At 51.3% G+C, this 16,937-nt stretch overlaps 5 protein-coding genes across 5 annotated transcripts; 1 reads left to right on the top strand and 4 right to left on the bottom strand.

Moving 5' to 3' along the window:
- Positions 1 to 37: 37 nt before the first annotated feature.
- LRP88_02347 (uncharacterized protein) lies at positions 38 to 1,639 on the bottom strand (the record flags this gene model as incomplete). Its single annotated transcript, XM_083238999.1, has 4 exons — positions 38 to 506; positions 562 to 617; positions 675 to 1,289; positions 1,343 to 1,639. 4 exons carry the CDS (start codon positions 1,637 to 1,639, stop codon positions 38 to 40), a joined length of 1,437 nt encoding a protein of 478 aa, XP_083104129.1.
- Positions 1,640 to 2,253: 614 nt separating this feature from the next.
- On the top strand, positions 2,254 to 3,888 carry LRP88_02348 (major facilitator superfamily domain-containing protein; the record flags this gene model as incomplete). The annotated part of the gene is made up of 1 exon (XM_083239000.1): positions 2,254 to 3,888. The coding sequence occupies one exon, from the start codon at positions 2,254 to 2,256 to the stop codon at positions 3,886 to 3,888; it is 1,635 nt and encodes a 544-aa protein (XP_083104130.1).
- Positions 3,889 to 7,300: 3,412 nt separating this feature from the next.
- On the bottom strand, positions 7,301 to 9,232 carry LRP88_02349 (cytochrome P450; the record flags this gene model as incomplete). Its single annotated transcript, XM_083239001.1, has 6 exons — positions 7,301 to 7,531; positions 7,592 to 7,729; positions 7,787 to 7,984; positions 8,035 to 8,448; positions 8,502 to 8,765; positions 8,843 to 9,232. 6 exons carry the CDS (start codon positions 9,230 to 9,232, stop codon positions 7,301 to 7,303), a joined length of 1,635 nt encoding a protein of 544 aa, XP_083104131.1.
- A 2,629-nt stretch (positions 9,233 to 11,861) lies between these two features.
- On the bottom strand, positions 11,862 to 13,679 carry LRP88_02350 (uncharacterized protein; the record flags this gene model as incomplete). The annotated part of the gene is made up of 5 exons (XM_083239002.1): positions 11,862 to 12,464; positions 12,520 to 12,875; positions 12,931 to 13,106; positions 13,170 to 13,451; positions 13,507 to 13,679. The coding sequence occupies 5 exons, from the start codon at positions 13,677 to 13,679 to the stop codon at positions 11,862 to 11,864; spliced, it is 1,590 nt and encodes a 529-aa protein (XP_083104132.1).
- Positions 13,680 to 14,247: 568 nt separating this feature from the next.
- LRP88_02351 (maleylacetate reductase) lies at positions 14,248 to 15,371 on the bottom strand (the record flags this gene model as incomplete). The annotated part of the gene is made up of 2 exons (XM_083239003.1): positions 14,248 to 14,795; positions 14,846 to 15,371. 2 exons carry the CDS (start codon positions 15,369 to 15,371, stop codon positions 14,248 to 14,250), a joined length of 1,074 nt encoding a protein of 357 aa, XP_083104133.1.
- Between the last annotated feature and the right edge of the window lie 1,566 nt (positions 15,372 to 16,937).

Below are 16,937 nucleotides of genomic sequence, written 5' to 3' on the forward strand. Positions count from 1 at the left end.
TGTCTAGCATTCATTGCCTGGCCTGTACATGAGACGCTTATTTCGCAGCCTTTCCAGCCAGGATCTGGTCCACCTCGATCTTATGCTTGGAAAAATTGTCGACCAGATCATCCCACATTTTCGGGTCATGCTCGTGCTTCTGGTCACTCGTCCACGCGTAGTCAGTGATGGTAAAGGCGCGACTGCTCTCAAACATGAAGGCCACCGATCCTTCCGAGATCTTCATGACCGGAGGGTCTTCCTTGGAAGCAGCCGCAAACTGCTCGTAAGCGACGCCGTGAGGGACAAATCCACACTCAAACGAGACGCTCCCTGGACGGAATTCGTCTGATCGGCCATCGTAGTCGCCGTAGATGAGACCCATCAGCTCAGAGGCGCAGTTGCGGTGGTAATATGGCGGCCTGTAGGTGTGCGACGCGACATCCCATCGAGGCGAGAAGATGAGAAAGTCGGCAAGCGGGGCGGTCGGATCCCTCGACTTGGCTGTCAAGACACAGAAAATGGAGCTAGCTTGTCAGCACATCATGGCCATAGTCAATATGCCAACGCGGAGGGACTTACGGGTCGATATGGTCAACCGAGATTGACCCAACATTCACAAATTTGGTGAGATCGTACTGTATACATGTCAGCATAACGCAGCCACGCTTATGACCGAGGACTAAAATGCCTACCTTGTACGGCACATAGTTCCCAGACCAGGCGATAACGTCGAACGGGCAGTGGCGCTGCTTGCTCTGGAAGAACTTCCCTCCCAGTTTATAGGTGATTTCCCAGGGATCGTTCTCAGTGACCTCGTAGGCAGCAACGGGGTGAAGGAAGTCCCGAGCGTTAGCAAGTCCATTCGCACCCAGCGGGCCCAGCTCAGGCAATTCAAAGTTGGAGCCCCAAATCTCGAGTATATAACCTCGGGTTGGCCCTTCGACCTTGACCTTGAACCTCTGACCGCGTTGGATAACGCAGATCTCACCGGGCTGGACGTATAAGAAGCCAAACTCGGTCTGGATATCTAGGGCTCCTTGCTGAGGCACGATGAGGAAATCGCCGTCTGAGTTAACAAAGGCTCTCTTTTCCATGCTCTTGTTGCATAGAAAGACATGTGTGGCAAGACCTTCGCGGAGCGTTGGATCTCCTGACCCGGCAATCGTCTTCAAACCATCGACGAAGTCAAGGTCCTGGCCATTGGGGATTTCAAATGGATTCCAGGCCAACTGGGTAGGAGAAACGTGTACCCTCGGGTTTGTGGGAAGGAAATTCGACTCTGTGTCGGGGTTGTCGGGCAGGTTAGTCTACACAACAGTCAGCCACAATAAACAGCACTTCTTTATTCGCAACTACTAACAAATCCCTGGTGTGCAACAGCAGGACGGGCACGGTATAGCCAGGCCTTCTTGTTGACATGGCGTGGGGCGACAAAGGCCGAGGCGGTGATTTGCTCAGCGTACAGTCCGAAACGGATAGCACGGGGGCTGTTCTGGCCCTTCGGAATAGTACCGGGGACAGCCTCTGACTCAAAGCTGTTATTAAAGCCAGACTGGTACTGGTATGGGTCGTTTGGCCGGGTCTCGAACGAGGGGATAGAACCGTTCTTCTGGGTCTCTGCCCAGTGGAAGATCTTGTGGAAATCCTGGTTAGCCATGGTGTTTGAGCATAAACGCAAGAGTGCTAGTTGGCTGTGCAAGCTAAAGTGCTTTCTGTGTAATGCATAACTTTAAGCTTTTAGCAGCTCGGTCACGGCAGGTTTAATATTACATTAATCATCCCCCACATCTAGACCCAGGTACTGGCGGTTGTGGGGTAGTTATCAGGTATCATGTCATGATCTGGGAAGTGGAGTAATGCGGGGTGACAAACTCAGCGTGGGACTCGAAGTCATCTTTCATGACAACCTAACCAACTCCTGAATAGTTATAATCTTCCCTGATACACACCTCGACTCCAAAAGAGCAAGCCCAAAGCATTAGTGTCAATGATCTTTTTCCTAACGACAGTGGGCTTGTTTACCCCACAAATTAGTTAGGTCTAGGCCCTTTTAGATCTGATGGCAGGTTGTCACCTCGGTGCCATCAGAGACGGCAAGACAACCAGAGCTGGAATTAGAACGTATGGTCCAAGTCCTGGATGTGTATAAATACATGCCTGATTTCTAGAGTGACGATCCTTTTCCCTACCTCGTAGCTTGACCTCCCAGAGATCACTGCAGGAATCAGTCAATCTACTGTTAGTCTCATTCATCTCCAAATCATCGGCACCATGGGTCTCGGCATTCTTGAACCCCATCACCATACGGGCAGTGTGCCTGGGACTGTTGTTCTTGGAGCCGAAGAGGCCGAACGAATCCACGACGACCAAACACTGAAGCGTGGCACTGGCAAATACAGCGACATCATTCTCACCCCGCAACCTTCTGACGACCCAAACGACCCCTTGAACTGGCCGCAATGGAAGAAATGCGTCGCCTCCTTAATCCTCGTCCTTGGTTCCTGCCTGTGCGCCAGCTGCACAGGACCGTTGCTCAATGCAAGTCTCGCTGTCCTTGCCGTTCAGTTCAATCGACCGATTGGAGACATAACCGTCCTCTCGGGGTATCAGCTCCTAGTCGCAGGTGCATCAGGCCCCTTTGTGTCGGCTCTGTCGAGAAAATACGGCAAACGTCCTGTCTTCTTCTTTTCCTCTCTGGCCTGTCTCGTTGGCACCATCATCGGATCCGCCAGTACGACCTACAACACCCTCCTTGCCAGTCGCATCGTCCAAGGCTTTTCTCTCGCCTCGTACGAGTCGCTCGTCTTTACCAGCATCGGAGATCTTTTCTTTGTCCATGAGCGCGGTCTTTGGACCATGGTCATGGCATTTACGCTGAACTGCGTGTCGAATCTCAGCTCGGTTGTTGCGGGCAGGATCACGTTAAGCCTGGGCTGGCATTATCTTTTTCACATCCTCGCCGCGTGCGTTGGATTCCAGCTGCTTCTTCTGTTCTTCTTTGTCCCGGAGACTTGCTACGTGCGCACCCCTCAACCCGGGCACCATGCGATTAACGCGGACACTGAGGAGAAGCGCAACCCAGATGGAGAAGACGCGTGCCGAGTGGAAAATGTTGAGTCTGTACCGACAATCCTCCCAAGAAAGAGTTTCTGGCAGGAATTGGCGCTCTTCAACGGCACCTTCAGCGATGAGAGCCTCTTTGAGCTCACTATCTCACCATTTGTGGCTTGCACAAATCTCGCAGCTCTCTGGACCGTCTTCGTCGGTGGGGCTGTGACATCCTTTTATGTTGCTATCGCGTACGTGATCGCTCAGTTATTCTCGCCACCTCCTTACTTGCTCTCTGTCGCCGAGGTCGGCTACGTGTCCCTGGGTCCTTTTATCGGTGGCGCCATCGGCTCAATCATCGTGGGTGCGCTGCTGGACCCCCTGAGTCTTTGGATGGCCAAGAAGAACAAGGGGGTCTTTGAGCCAGAATTTCGCCTGGCTTCGACGCCTTTGGGGCTCCTCTGCGGAGCTGGTCTTTTCGGCTTCGGTGCTGTGTCCAAGGCTCAAGGCAGCATTTATCTTGTCGCCTTCATGTGGGGACTGATGCTCTGCGGAACTTCCTTCATCATCGGTCCCTGTTCAGCCTATACCATTGACGCCTTTCGTGGCATGAGCGGTGAGATCTTCATTGCAAATGTCATGGTCAAAAACTTCTTGTTCTACGGTTACACCTACTTCATGAATGATTGGACCGCATCCGCTGGCGCGAGAGCACCCTTTTTCACCTTTGGTGGGATTAGTCTAGGGCTTGTGTTGTCTACGATATTGGTTTATGTGTTTGGGAAACAGTACAGAGGGTTCTGGCACAGGCATAACATCATGGAAAAGCTCAACATCAAGACCCATCCGGATATGTAAATGTATTACTCCGGTTTGGAGGCCGGGAAGTAACCGAACATGTACTTAGATGTTGTCTGCACAGCACTGGTAGTCAGATGCAATTGAAGGTGCCCCTTAACCCACCAAGTCAGCAAGATACTCGTGAACGCAGGTCAGAAATGAATGGAAAATTAAACGTAGATGTCTGGACCAGGAGTGGTTTCGAGCGGCCTAGCGACGAATCTTCATGCGGTGATGTGACATATTCCAGTCCTCCTTGCATTCTACACACACTCAACATAATCAGGCATTCGGCTTGCATTTTTAATTGAAACGGTGAAGCTGCCACTTGAATGTCTTGAAAACGGCCCATTGATATATATTCCTAAATCATCCTACTGAACTCCACAATTCTACCCATCCGGTATCCTCCTATAGCTGCTTTATATCCTGAATGGTAGGTTCAGATGCCACTTTCTAGAATTTACCCGCCAATAGTCAAACGGAGCCAGCGTGAAAAAGCATATCGGACGGAAGGAATGCGAGCGAAACATCTATGCCCAACTCCGCATCGAAACTCCAATCCCTGCCGTGACTCAGGTAGGGGACTGCCGCAGCGCCGGATCGAGAATGAACGGCATTCCGTAGAGTAGGGGGCAAATCCGAATCTTTTGCAACTAGAGATTTGCTCAGGGATAAACTTGTTGAATAGACTAATCGAAGGTAGATCTTTGGGGCCAGGCTCAAGAGACTCTTCCATTGGAAGGAATCACTAACCAACTCGTTCGTGGCCGTGTAGAAGTCCTTCAGCCTTTCATTGCTAAGTTCGTGTCGCAAGATGCTGATGATGAGATCAATGGCATCATACCGAGAATAATGAGCCTTCAAGATTTGAACTAGGCATTTCAAGCTCAGATTCTGCCGTAGGAGCTCTTGATCCAAATCTTGCAGCTGATAATGACCGGCGGCTGTCGACATTTGGCAGTCCAGAGCATGCAGCGTCAAGGGTATCGCAGCGCATACGATGATGGTACAAGGAAGAACTTGCCCCGGGCCTAGCTGGGTCAACCTCTCAAAGCATTTTGTTAAAGCCAGAGTTGCTTCCTCAATCTCCCGCTGGTTTCGGGTTGTTGCCGTGTAATAGACGGAGAGTGGATGATGAGCAGAGTTGCACTGGGTCACAAGGCATAACCTCTCGTGGTGACATAAAACGAGCCAAGCAGAACTATCACGTTAATGACTTGACATAGCAGATGTTGAAGATGGCTGAGCTTACCAGTAGTAAATGATTACTGTGTTGAAGTACAACTGGATAGTTGAAAAGTCCCCCTCGTCCTTTATGAGTGGTGAGCCCCCTTGGGGATTGATGAGATGCGGTAGACTATGAGATATGTCTTTGTACCATTCCCGGAGCTGACTCTTGACAGAAACGATTTCTGCCAGAATTTTGTTGAAATCGTCGGGCATCCGCTGAGCAGGTACACATCTGAGGTGGAATAGAGTGCTCAGCACTAGGCAGAGATGAAGAAACTTTTCCAGCAGCCCGATCAAGTGGCTTTTCAAAGTCGCGTTGAAAACTTGGCTATGGTGAATTTCATCCCTCAGGTCAGCTATTCCCAAAGGCCGATGAGAGTTAATGTCGAAACGTGTGCCATCAATCTGCATTCGTCGACCAAAGCATAATGAGCCCAGCCTGTCTTGGATGATGCAGCACCACCAAAGTCGTTTCAGTGGATTCTCATTCTTAGAGCGGTGCATCGACGGTGATGATTCATATTGGTGTGCGCCCATAATTTCTGCATGATTAATGGCAATGGTCAGCCAGACCGAGTCCGTTTGACTTGCAATCAAAGTCAAAGATAGTGAGCCGCGAGATAGCAGGAGGGCCGCTTGTGAGAGATTGAGCGAGGACGTCTCGGCGTCGAGATCGTAGAGCAGCTAAGAGAGAATTAATTTGTGCCACAGAACAGTAGAATAGCCTTGGGAAGCATACCTTAGCTTTTCTATAGAAACAAGACCTAGCCTGCTTACAGTCCACGAAGCCCATGCTTTGAATGGTGTCGAGGGGGATAGACTTGAAAATCTTTCGTTAGTGGTTCGAGCCTTGCTGATCAAAGTACTGTTTATCTTACATCACACGATGCAAACAGAAAAGACTGAAACAGCAGTAGTGAAATCTTGGGTGCCGATGGACTTGGCGCCGCGCCGCCATGGAGTATCTTGCAGAACTCGACCTCATTCAGAAGAGGGAATAGTGGGTGGATCAGGCGGAAGTATTGTCGAACGATGATGTCCAGAGCCGGTCGACTGGGCAGGTTGAAGCACCCTTGGGATGCAAGGTATGCGACGTCTTCAACTCGTAGACTGGCCCTGTTACTGACCTCGAGAAAGTCGTAAGACGTGTAGTGTACTGAGCATGGTCCCTCCAACTCGGGACTGCGCGAGGACGTAGTGGGTGATGCAAGTTCATCTGGTGTACCCAGTGATACGGGCGTATGAAAGATGCTCTCGACAGCTCGGGGCGGTGGTGAAAGCTGCCGGATGGGCTGTCCTGAAACTCGCCGGCTGGCAGTGTCCTGCTTCCTTTTTTGGCAACTGCGCCATGATCTGGGTTAGGACAGATTCGAAGGGACCCTTGTCCAGACTCACCCGTCTCCAGGCGGTGCAGAACCCACAACAACACAGTCCCACCCCTTCATCTTACAACTCGAACACGGCACGCATCCGAATGAAACGTCGCATCGAGTCTTTCTCTTGCGGCATCTAGCACAGGCTCGCGGTGCCTTTTTTCGACGAGTTGCCGAAGGCTTGGAGTCCTTGCCTCGTCTCTGCTTGTTCTCTTCACTATCCATTAGGTCGAAGCCATGCGGTCACACGCGAGTGTTTTCTCAGAGGCACGTCTTACTGATACAAGATGAGGCTGTCTCTAAAGATTTGAGTACGAACAACGCAGAAAGCTTCGGGCGGTAAGTCTCCCCAACGATGGAAGGGGGGTGCTTAGCCATGGGTGGGATTAACCAGGGAAGAGGTTCATTCTCCCCACAAAGAGGCAAGGTCCTCAAGCTGGTTAACGAGAAAATGTGGGGTGCACCCGTCAGACACCCCGCATTCGATCCAAGTCACCACAGGAGATAGATCCCTCCACAGATCATGAAACTGATTGCTGGTGGGTGTACCCGTGGTGCTGGGTGAGATAGAACTGGATGCAATTGGTTTCCCTCTCACAGAGACTCGCTTGGACTGCTCTTGAGTTGCGGCGGCTATGTCTGATTTCTACACCCTATCGTGCATCAGCTTCTAGCATCATGGACAAGATGCTTCAAGGCCGATAGAGTGACCGGCATCAACGATTGAATTATAATCAACATGCCACGGTTGCAGCATATAGCACGAATATTCAGCACGCTGTATCCATGATGGACTCAGACATTGTTTTCTATGACTGTGGTGTCTATGCTGATGCATCGTTCGCCATGGTGGTGACAATGTCCATCTCACGTGGACCTCTGCGAGATACCTTGCACATCATGTTCCGTTGCTTAACCAACCAATAGTCCTCGTAAGTAACCTTACTAGGATCACAGGCGACAAAGTCAAACTCCCTAGCCAGCACAGGGACCAGCTTGTTCATCTCCAGCAAGCTAATGTTCTTGCCAATGCAGGTGCGAGATCCAGCTCCGAACTGAATCAACAGTCAGTTTTCCATCCTGTCATGTTTGTTCATGTTAGGGAGAAAACTCACGGGCATCCAGCATGCCTCCATTGCCGAGAGCCTCTGCTTGTCCGAGTCCAGCCATCGCTCTGGCCGGAAAGCCTCCACGTCCTCTCCAAACACTTGGGGATTTCTATGCGCTACCCAAGTATTGATACCAACGACAGTCTACCCAGCGGTCAGCGATTCATGTCCCAAACCTGCGGGGTATCCAGGAGCACGTACACCTTGGGGGAAGTAAGTGCCGCTAATGGTAGCACCGCCTTTAGGAACGACTCTCGCAAGGGGGAGGCCGGTAGCTGGGTGGAGCCTCAAGGCTTCCTTGATGCATGCTTGAAGATACGGCATCGTTTGTGTGTCCTTGAAAGGGATCCGAGTCGCGCCACCAAGTTCCTCCAGCTTCTGATCAATCTCGTCCCGCAGCTATGATTGGGTTAGTCAAGATTAAAATACCTGGGTCGACGGGGGCATACCTTGTGGAGGGCATCTGGGTGAGTCATTAGGTTGTACAGAATGGAACATAGAGAAATCGACGTCGTATCAGACCCTGCTCCGATGTTCACAAGACACGTTGACTGAACCGCAGCAAGCGGGAATTTGGCAGGGTTCTTTTCATGCAGCCCCATGGTCCTAGACAAGAAATCCATCCGGGTCTTTGAATCAGGATCGTTCTTACGACGGTTTCGTGACATGTCGATTTGCTCTACGGTGAATGTTCCTATGCCAGTCAGACCCTTGGTTGGAAACTTGGTCATTAGCCAGAACAGAAATCTGTGGAGCTCGTTGTAAACCCCAATCACGGCACAGTACTTGAGATACTCATGTAGATTGCCAAAGATGTCGTCTTTGTCGGCACCCTCATCGAGTATGCCGAATCTCTTTCCCAGCTTGACTACCGTCAGCAGAAGGCCACCAGGTACTGAAGTTTCCAAACACTCACTGTGATCTGTCCAATGACATCAAATGCATAGCTTTGCATCCAGAACTGCAAGTCGAACGGTTGCATAGACTTGGCAAGTTGATCAAGGCGCGTGACGAGCATATCAATGCATTCGTCAACATCACCCTCCATATTCCGCAGAGATGTCGCCGAGTACAAGTTTGCCACTAGCCTTCGGTTTGAGGCATGACGCGTGGAATTCAAGTCGGTAAACAAATCCGTATGTGGTGCGAAAGGGTCGCCGGATGCCTTGTACCATTCTGACTTGAGCGGAATAGTTAGCATTGGACTCGGTGCGAGAGGACAAAGCATTCCAGCCGTTTGATAACGTCTTCTCTTACTTTTACAAAACCCTTGGCAAGGCCGTAAATGACCTTTGTCGCCTCTGGGTCGTCGATGCTGAACTGATTCGGCGCGATTCTTACAATTGGGCCTTGGTTTGGCGTGGTTAGTTGTCGCTCGTCTTGTCTTGGCCACTGGCCGGCCTTTGAACCGCTGAGCTCATCTTCACACGTACCATGTTGTCGGTGAATTTGGATATTCAGTTTGTGGAAACTTCCCTCAGATACACGCTTCATGTACCAGTATCGAGAAAACCTCGCGGCCATTGGTCCGGGGACATGTCGCAGAGGTGAAAAGAAAGGGGATACTAAACATCGCAGGGTCATAACAAGCAGAGCCCCAACGACAATGACGGCCAAAATAGGCAGTGTAATAGATTCGACAATCATCTTTGCGGTTCAGCAGCTGGGAGCAGTTGTGTGTGGACTGGACAGCTGAATGGGCCTGCTGGTCATCAGTCAATTATCAACTGGTCGTCAGGGAGTCTGGTTCACATAGCAAGCTCGATCCAAATGTGGGGTTCCCCGCAATTACGAGCCCAAACGCCGTCATAGGTATAGAATGTGCCAGCTAGGAATGGGAGTTTCCCCAGAAACTGTCAACCGTGTGACCACCTCCACGTGGGGTGAAGCGGTCTACTGCTACTAGCTAGAGCACATCAAGGAGTTTTCCAAGTCCTCCGTCATGCACCACCTCTTAGGGCGGCCTGCCAGGCCGTAGGAGCAAGGTAGCTCCATAATTACAGATACGGGGTATGCCTTGAGGTAGGGGCACACCTTTCCGGTCTCTCATCTACTTTAATTTGCTACTTCAGGTCTCGGGGACTAACAGAGACACCATCTAGAGATACAGTCATCTAATTGAGGAGGCTGATGTTGCCTGCGGCCAGCGCGGCAAACACCCTGTCTAACCCAGCCGTGTCTTGCTGACCTAGAGAAGCCACTTGACGCATTCTTCTACGCGAGCCCAGGTCCCTATCATCAAGTGAATGGTACATGCCGAAGGGGCCAAAAGCTGCATATGAGTCTGACGGCCAAGGATCCTGTTGGGAGATGAAGTCGATCCACGCTTTACGCATGTGCTCTCCTGTCCGCCTTGCTGCGTCCGGCAGGCCCAAATCAAATCCTCCGAACAGAAAAACCAAGTCGATCCCATGATGAGCTCCATTTGACGGTTGCCAGGGGTTCTCCTCGTCTACCAGGCATCGAAAGACAGGCTTCTGTGCTTGGCACCATTTCTTCGTCATCTTTTCCACTGGGAGAACGAATCTGTAGTCGTTGATGAAATCCAAGGCCCCGATCCTGCATGAGGATGGCCTATCAGCGCGGATATTGTAAAGACTCTTCAGCTCGCTGCTGTATTCACCCGCCAAATTAAACGCGTTGTCGATGCGGTCGATGCTTGTTGTCCAGATACCTTCCCTCCAGATGATGGACTTATCAAGGTTAGCCAACTTACAGAGTAATGGGCCGAGTTACTCACCTCACTTCGGACATCGCTGAGAAGAAGTCGCTCTGAGCTGCCTGTGCTTTGCTGCCAGTCTTGAAGCACATCATCGGCCACCAGAAACCAGGACTGGATCCCGGACACCTTGATAGCCTCAATCACGACCTCGACAGGAGCGGTCCGCAAGTCGAAGTCTCCAAGGCTACGAAGATGCCGGCTCAATGTTTGACGAACAGATTGAGCTTTCGCCACTGGTTGGGGAGGCGACAAATACAATGAGCCTGACGACAGCACGAACTGCGTCGCAGGTGCATGAGACACAAGATGCGCGTGACTATACACAGCTCCGGCACTTTCACCTGCCAGAGTTATTGCGTCCTACAAGCGCAGCGTCAGTAACCATGAGTAATAGATGGTGTCCAACATAGCTCACAGGGTCACCGCCAAAACCTGAGATGTTACGCCGCACCCAATCGAGCGCCAGGGCTTGATCGCGTAAGCCCAGATTCCCTTCACTCGTCTCATCGCCAAACCCAAAGATGTTGAGTCGGTATTGAACGAATACAGCCAAAATCGGTTTACCTAGCTTCAAAGAGTCCTTGACGATGGCAGAAAAGTCTGCGTTTGCTGTTAGCAGGCCTGCAATTAGCTTACAGAGGATGGGGATGCTTTGCAACAAACCACAGAGCCCTGATGCAGCGCTTCCAAAAGTGACGGCTTGAGACCCCCCTTCAGAGCTAATGTCAGCCTTCATTCACATTCCGGTTGCCGATGGGGGTTATGGCATGCCATGAATCCACACTATGACGGGCAGCCTATGCTGTGGTGATGCAAGATCCTTGGGCGCCACGATGTCCAGGTTGAGACAGTTGAACTCATCTTCAGGCTCCGTCGGGAGCTTGACATCAGAAGGGATACGAAGTAAATGACCAACATCAACAGGGACCTGTGGACATCGAGGGCTTTGAGTCATCAGAATCAGAGTTAGCGCCGCCAGCTCGTTGATTTCAGGCCACAGGATTTGACCAACCCATATTGAGTACAGTCGATCGTGTCCGGCAGGTTTGTTGGCGCAGACGGCAGACCGAATCTGTGTGTGATTGTGCCGTACGGAATCCCTCGAAAGTGAACCAGGGAATCGAGTTCAACTCCCGAAAACGTACACTGTAAATCCTTGTGATGAAGTGAAACAGACATTGTTGCAGGATTTGGGGTAAATGGAGGCTGTCATTCAATATCGAGTGGAGAAGGATAAGGTAAGGAAGGAGAACGAGAGTGAAAAGAATTGAGAGTAATGGAGCAGTTGGGGGGATTGCCATATTTATCGCGATGAATGGGTGGAATCGGAGTTTCCTACCCCCTCTCTCGTTCGTCTCACCTGGTGTGGAAACAAACCCCACATCGTTTGGGGATTTCCCACGAGCTCAACAGTGTCTTCCTCGTGTGTTTCTCAGACCTCTTTATAAGAAATCTATAGGGAAATGAGGCCGTGGCTGCTAAACTAGATTTGAACTAGAAATATCCTCCACGACGAAAACGGGCAGCGAAGAGTTGAATGCTGTACGGAAAAACTCAAGACTCTGTCCTAAACATGAATCCTTCCACCAACTTGACAAAGAAATCCAGTCCAACTATGTCCCCTAGTTCAAGCATACTGGCATATTCCTTTGTTAGGGTGTCCCGGCCTTCCACGACCTTCTTGGTCCCATTCTCGTAAATGGCCATGCCGCCAGCTTTCTGAAAGTTGTCCCAGGGAGCATGGCCATGCATGAACAGAATGACGTCCTGGGCGAACTGTACAGCTGAGGCTCTCTGCTGACTGTCCAGATGCTCGTTATAGTTCTGGAATAGAAATGCAATGTCAAGTACGTGTGTGGTGTGGCCTTTAAAAGGGCCTTCCCACGGATTTGGCTCTGAGAACTGTAACAGGAACGACTCTCCTGGGAATGTCTTGGCCAACGCATGGGCTGTTGCACGGTACCCAATATCCGAGGCGAATTGGATGATGCGCAACAAAGCTTCATCGTCGCTTGTTTCGTCTCTGATCTTGTAGATTTCCAGCAATTTGTCTGCCACCTGGGACTGGTGCGGCAAATTTGACCGCACATGGTCAGAGAATGCGGCTCCGATGCCCTGTTTTCTTTGGAATAGACCCATGATTCCAAGGACGCTGGCCTGGTTGTTCTTCGTAAGCCAAAATCGAACATGCATAGGAATTATGTGCACATACGTCAAGAGGGGCATAGCCGACAAAGGCAGCCTCGCAGGAAGTGTTCTTCCATGGTGGGTTCCCGTTGAGAGTGGCGTCGAATGTTGGCTGGGATGGTATAAGCTTGCCATCCACCAAGGGTGTGAACATGATGCCCTTGTCTATCTTTGAAGATAGATACTCTGGGGATGCATCTTTCAGGGCCTGGATTCGCTCGGCTGGAGAGCCACCCTCAACCTCGAGGGCTTTGAGGACTTGCTGATACGGAAGTTCAGCTGTTTCAAGTGGGGGTGGGGTCATGAGAGGAGGTGCGCCAGCCAACACAACAACACGCCATGCGAGCTTCTCGTCGGGACTTAAAGCTCGTAGTGCAGAGACTTTTACGGAATGTAGTCAGCCAGTGTGTCAAAGACGTCAAGATAAGATACTCACGTCCACCTATACTTTCACCAGCGACTGTGACACGATCCGGATCACCGCCAAAACCAGAAATGTATTGTTTGATCCATCGCAAGGCTACCCGTTGGTCATGGTGACCGTTGTTGCTTTGAAAACCTGCGTCGCGTAGTTCTAGAGATGTGAGGAAGCCAGCCATGCCAAGGCGATAGCTGTGCGCGGATGAAGCTGGTCAGTAGATGAAAAATGAGCAAGTTGTATGGAGGATGCCTTACTTGATATTTATTGCAATGATGGGTTTCCCTTGCTGGATGGAAAGGCGGACAATCTGCTTAGTGTCGACCTGGGGCCACCAGTTGGCACCAGTAAAAAAGCCTCCTCCGTGTATGAAGACGATAACCGGGAATTTGCTCGAGGGGGAAGCATCCTGCGGCACAGTAATGTTCATATTGAGGCATTCCGTTCCTGAACAACCAGGAGGCTCAGGTTTGGGCAGAGCCTTCTGGATGATCAGGTGTTCGACATCAACCCCAGCAGGATCCGATATGGCTTGCGGGCTATAGTAATGGCTTCAGTGTCATGTTTGCATGAAGACAGTTCTGAGTTCTTTACCCATGCTTTACGGCAACGAGGTCACTGCCATCATAAGACGGTAGCTTCGCGTTGTCGAACCAATGATCTAAAACGCCATACTTAACGCCGAGGAACTGAACAACACCGTCTGCCTCGTTGCCTTGGACATTTCCGATTACCGGGTGATGGTATCTTCCTGACGCAGAACCCATGGCGTGTCACGTTTGCAGTAGCGTAGAGAAATGAGGAGTTGGGAGACTGAGGTGAGGTAGGCGTAACCCTGGCGGCCATGGGCATCTCTCTATTGAGAGGCTACTTAATATGTGTGGGCAAGTACTCCTCCACAGCAATACAGCAAGGTACACACGGGGTCACGACGGAAATACACATTCGCGTGCGTCACTTAGACACATCCTGCTAACCCTGGACTACCCCACATTCGATGAGGATTAGCGCGGTAACAGAGTGGGGATACCCCACATTTGAATTGTGTGGTTAAGATCTCTATTCCAGGGGGAACCCCACATTAGAGGCTGACTTCCGGGAATCTAGGGTAGGGCACCGTTGTGTACATGGAGCGCGGGCAGACGGCAGGCATAATCATATTGAGGAGCTTGTGTGAGTCAGATAACTAAACGGGATGCCGAGCACGAGAAGAGTTTATATCTATGGCCAATTTAGGCAATTCCTTGTATGAGTGGTGAGTTAAATAGACTAAATCGTTAACGTGTACTTGTGTGGTTGTTCTATCTACCCACTTACACGGATCAAGCCGGTCTTTCATAACAAATATTCGGCATCCTCGCCAGCCCATGCACGTCGAATCAACTCGCGGATAGCCCTTCGTTCTAGCGGCCGCGGGTTCTTGTACGGGTTCGACATTACAAGGTCAGCGGCCTTGTCGACCCCTCTCTCCGGCATACCGTACCCTCTCAGGCTTGAGTCAATCTTGAGTCGTCGATAGAGACTGGTCATTCCCCTGACGGCATCTCCCCCAGAGTCCGGCAGTGCCGACGCGATCTTTGCCATTGGCCCCGGCACGGCCGGAGCGTTGAATGCCAGGGCATGTGGGAGGACCGTAACGTGCGTTTCGGCATGCGGGAGATTAAAAGTGCCGCCCAGAGTGTGGCACAGCTTGTGGTGCAATCCCATGTCGACGCTTCCTAGGCAAATTCCACACAGCCACGCCCCGTAAAGAGCCTCATATCTTGCATCGTCGTTCTGGTCATCCTCCCGTAACACAGGCAGCGCCTTGGCGAGGTTGCGGATTCCTTCGACCGCCATGAGGTCAATAATTGGGTTTGTGTTGCTTGCGTAGAGGGCCTCGACTTTGAGATGCGTCAGCTGTTGTCTCCTGCGGCTGGTGAGGGGAGCCTACCTGCGTGGGCGATGGCATTGATGCCACTATAGACAGAAAGTCGAACCGGGAGCGAACGGGTTAGGTTGATGTCGTAGACAACACTCTCGGGAAGGATCCGAGGATCACGTCTTGTAACCTTGCGCCCCTGGTCCGTCTCTCCGAGGATAGGAGTCATTTCGCTGCCGGCATAGGTGGTCGGGACGCAGAGATGCGGCAGGCCGGTTCGTACACTGATGGCTTTGCCTAGACCGATGGTGCTTCCTCCGCCGATGGATACGATGCTATCTACCATCTTCTCCTTTGCTACCCGGACGGCCTTTTCGGTCACGGAAATCGGCGTGTGCATCGTTGCCTCGCTGAAAACGGCCACTGCAGATTGCCCGATGAGACTTTTGATCCGCCCTGCTTCATCTACTTGCTGTGGAGTGGAAAGAATCATGACGGCCTTGGCATTCAGCTTTTCGAGCGCCGAGGGGAGCTGTTGAATTGTTCCCCTACCAAACAGCACGCGGTATGCTCCGCCGACGTACTCGAATGTGCTCATTTTGACTGGTTCGGGTTCGGCTTGCAGGAGTTGATGGATTCTGACTGTTCAGATGATTTGGGTGTCAACAAATGCTATCGACCGAAGGCCCCTTATCTAGTGATGCCAGGTACCCCACACTCGTTGTCTGCATTTCCATGTGGGGTGCTCAAGGTGCATTCCTCCTCCTCTGAGATCCGAACCGCGTGTAGTTCGGGAGAGGAGGAAGCCCCAGAACGACAAGTCCTCCCTGTTCACCCATAGCCAACTATAGACTCTTCATGGGATAAGCCACCCTCCGCAAGGCTGCGGTGACGGTTCGTATCATTGATTCGCTGGTACATGGTAGCCAGGCTTGACAGGATGGTCCCCATCCGGGGAGTAATACCCCATACCCAAACCTATTTGTCGCTCTTGTCAACTCGCATCATACATCATTGGCCTGTTTTCACTTACGTCCTGGAGACTCAAACTCCATAGTCTTGCTAGTGCAGCAGCCAGAGACAACCCTTCCCTGAAACTGCAGTCTGTCTCATCAAGCACTTGCTTCATGGAATCCAGAAGCTGGGCCTCGGCGGGACTGGTCAGGATATTGTTCAAGGCGTCAAGTTCTACGGCATGTACCCATTTGGTCACAAAAAGAGCTATAACGGAAGAGTCAGCCCTTGCGATGCAACACTGTCTTCTGAGCACATACCACAGTCCCATGCTGCAACGGCATGCTCAACACTCCAATGGAATGCTGCCGTTTTGCGCATGAGCAAATGTCCTATCTTGACTGTCCTTCTTAGACCGTCAAACGACCGTCGTACAACATCGAGCAGATAAGGCGTCTTTGTCATTTTCGTCGATGCAAACACTGCCACAGATGCTTCAACCGAGTCCGAGTCTCGAGATATCAAGCTCAAGCGATCGAGGCGGATAGCGGAACCGAAGAGTCGGATGTATGCGATAGGGAGGATTGCCCGACAGGTCGATATCAGCGACGGCTTGGCGGTGTGAGTCACTTCCTCTGGATTCGTGTCGACACTTTCTTCCAGTAGTTCATGGTATCTCGCGAGAGACTGCATTGCCGAGTGAAGCAGTAAAGTCGTAACGTTGGCACCTAAAATCGCGGACGAGGTCGGTGGAGCCACTTGAAATAGATGCCACGTATAGACTACAAAGGCGTGTGTGATTACCCACGCCGAGAATGGAGAAACTCGAGATCGGTTCTTTAAACGACTAGAATCATCGGAAATGAGGTCCATGAGCATTTCTCGCATGGTCAGATAGTCCGGTTGATGCCAGGCGGTTCGGAGCTCACACCACTCGCTTGCTGTCCTGGCATTCCAGTGGCTTTCATCGTCAAAGGCCTCAAAGTCTAGGTCTTCGGCGGGATGAAAACCGGGGTTGACATTGTAGATGATCATATTGAGGGTGCTGACGATAAAGATTCCACCCAAGGTTCTTTTTCGGGTTTCGTGCTGGATCCATTCAGGCCAAGAGAGTGTTTTGTGGTCCGCACCTTGATCGTTGAGGGACTGGCGAATCGTTTCGTACACCTGGGAGTATTGTTATGAGACAATGCCTCTAGACACGAGGATA

The sequence above is a fragment of the Fusarium phalaenopsidis genome (assembly GCF_050370095.1).
Source record: "Fusarium phalaenopsidis strain FUZ10S chromosome Unknown contig_32286, whole genome shotgun sequence".
NCBI classification, from domain to species: Eukaryota; Fungi; Ascomycota; class Sordariomycetes; order Hypocreales; family Nectriaceae; genus Fusarium; species Fusarium phalaenopsidis.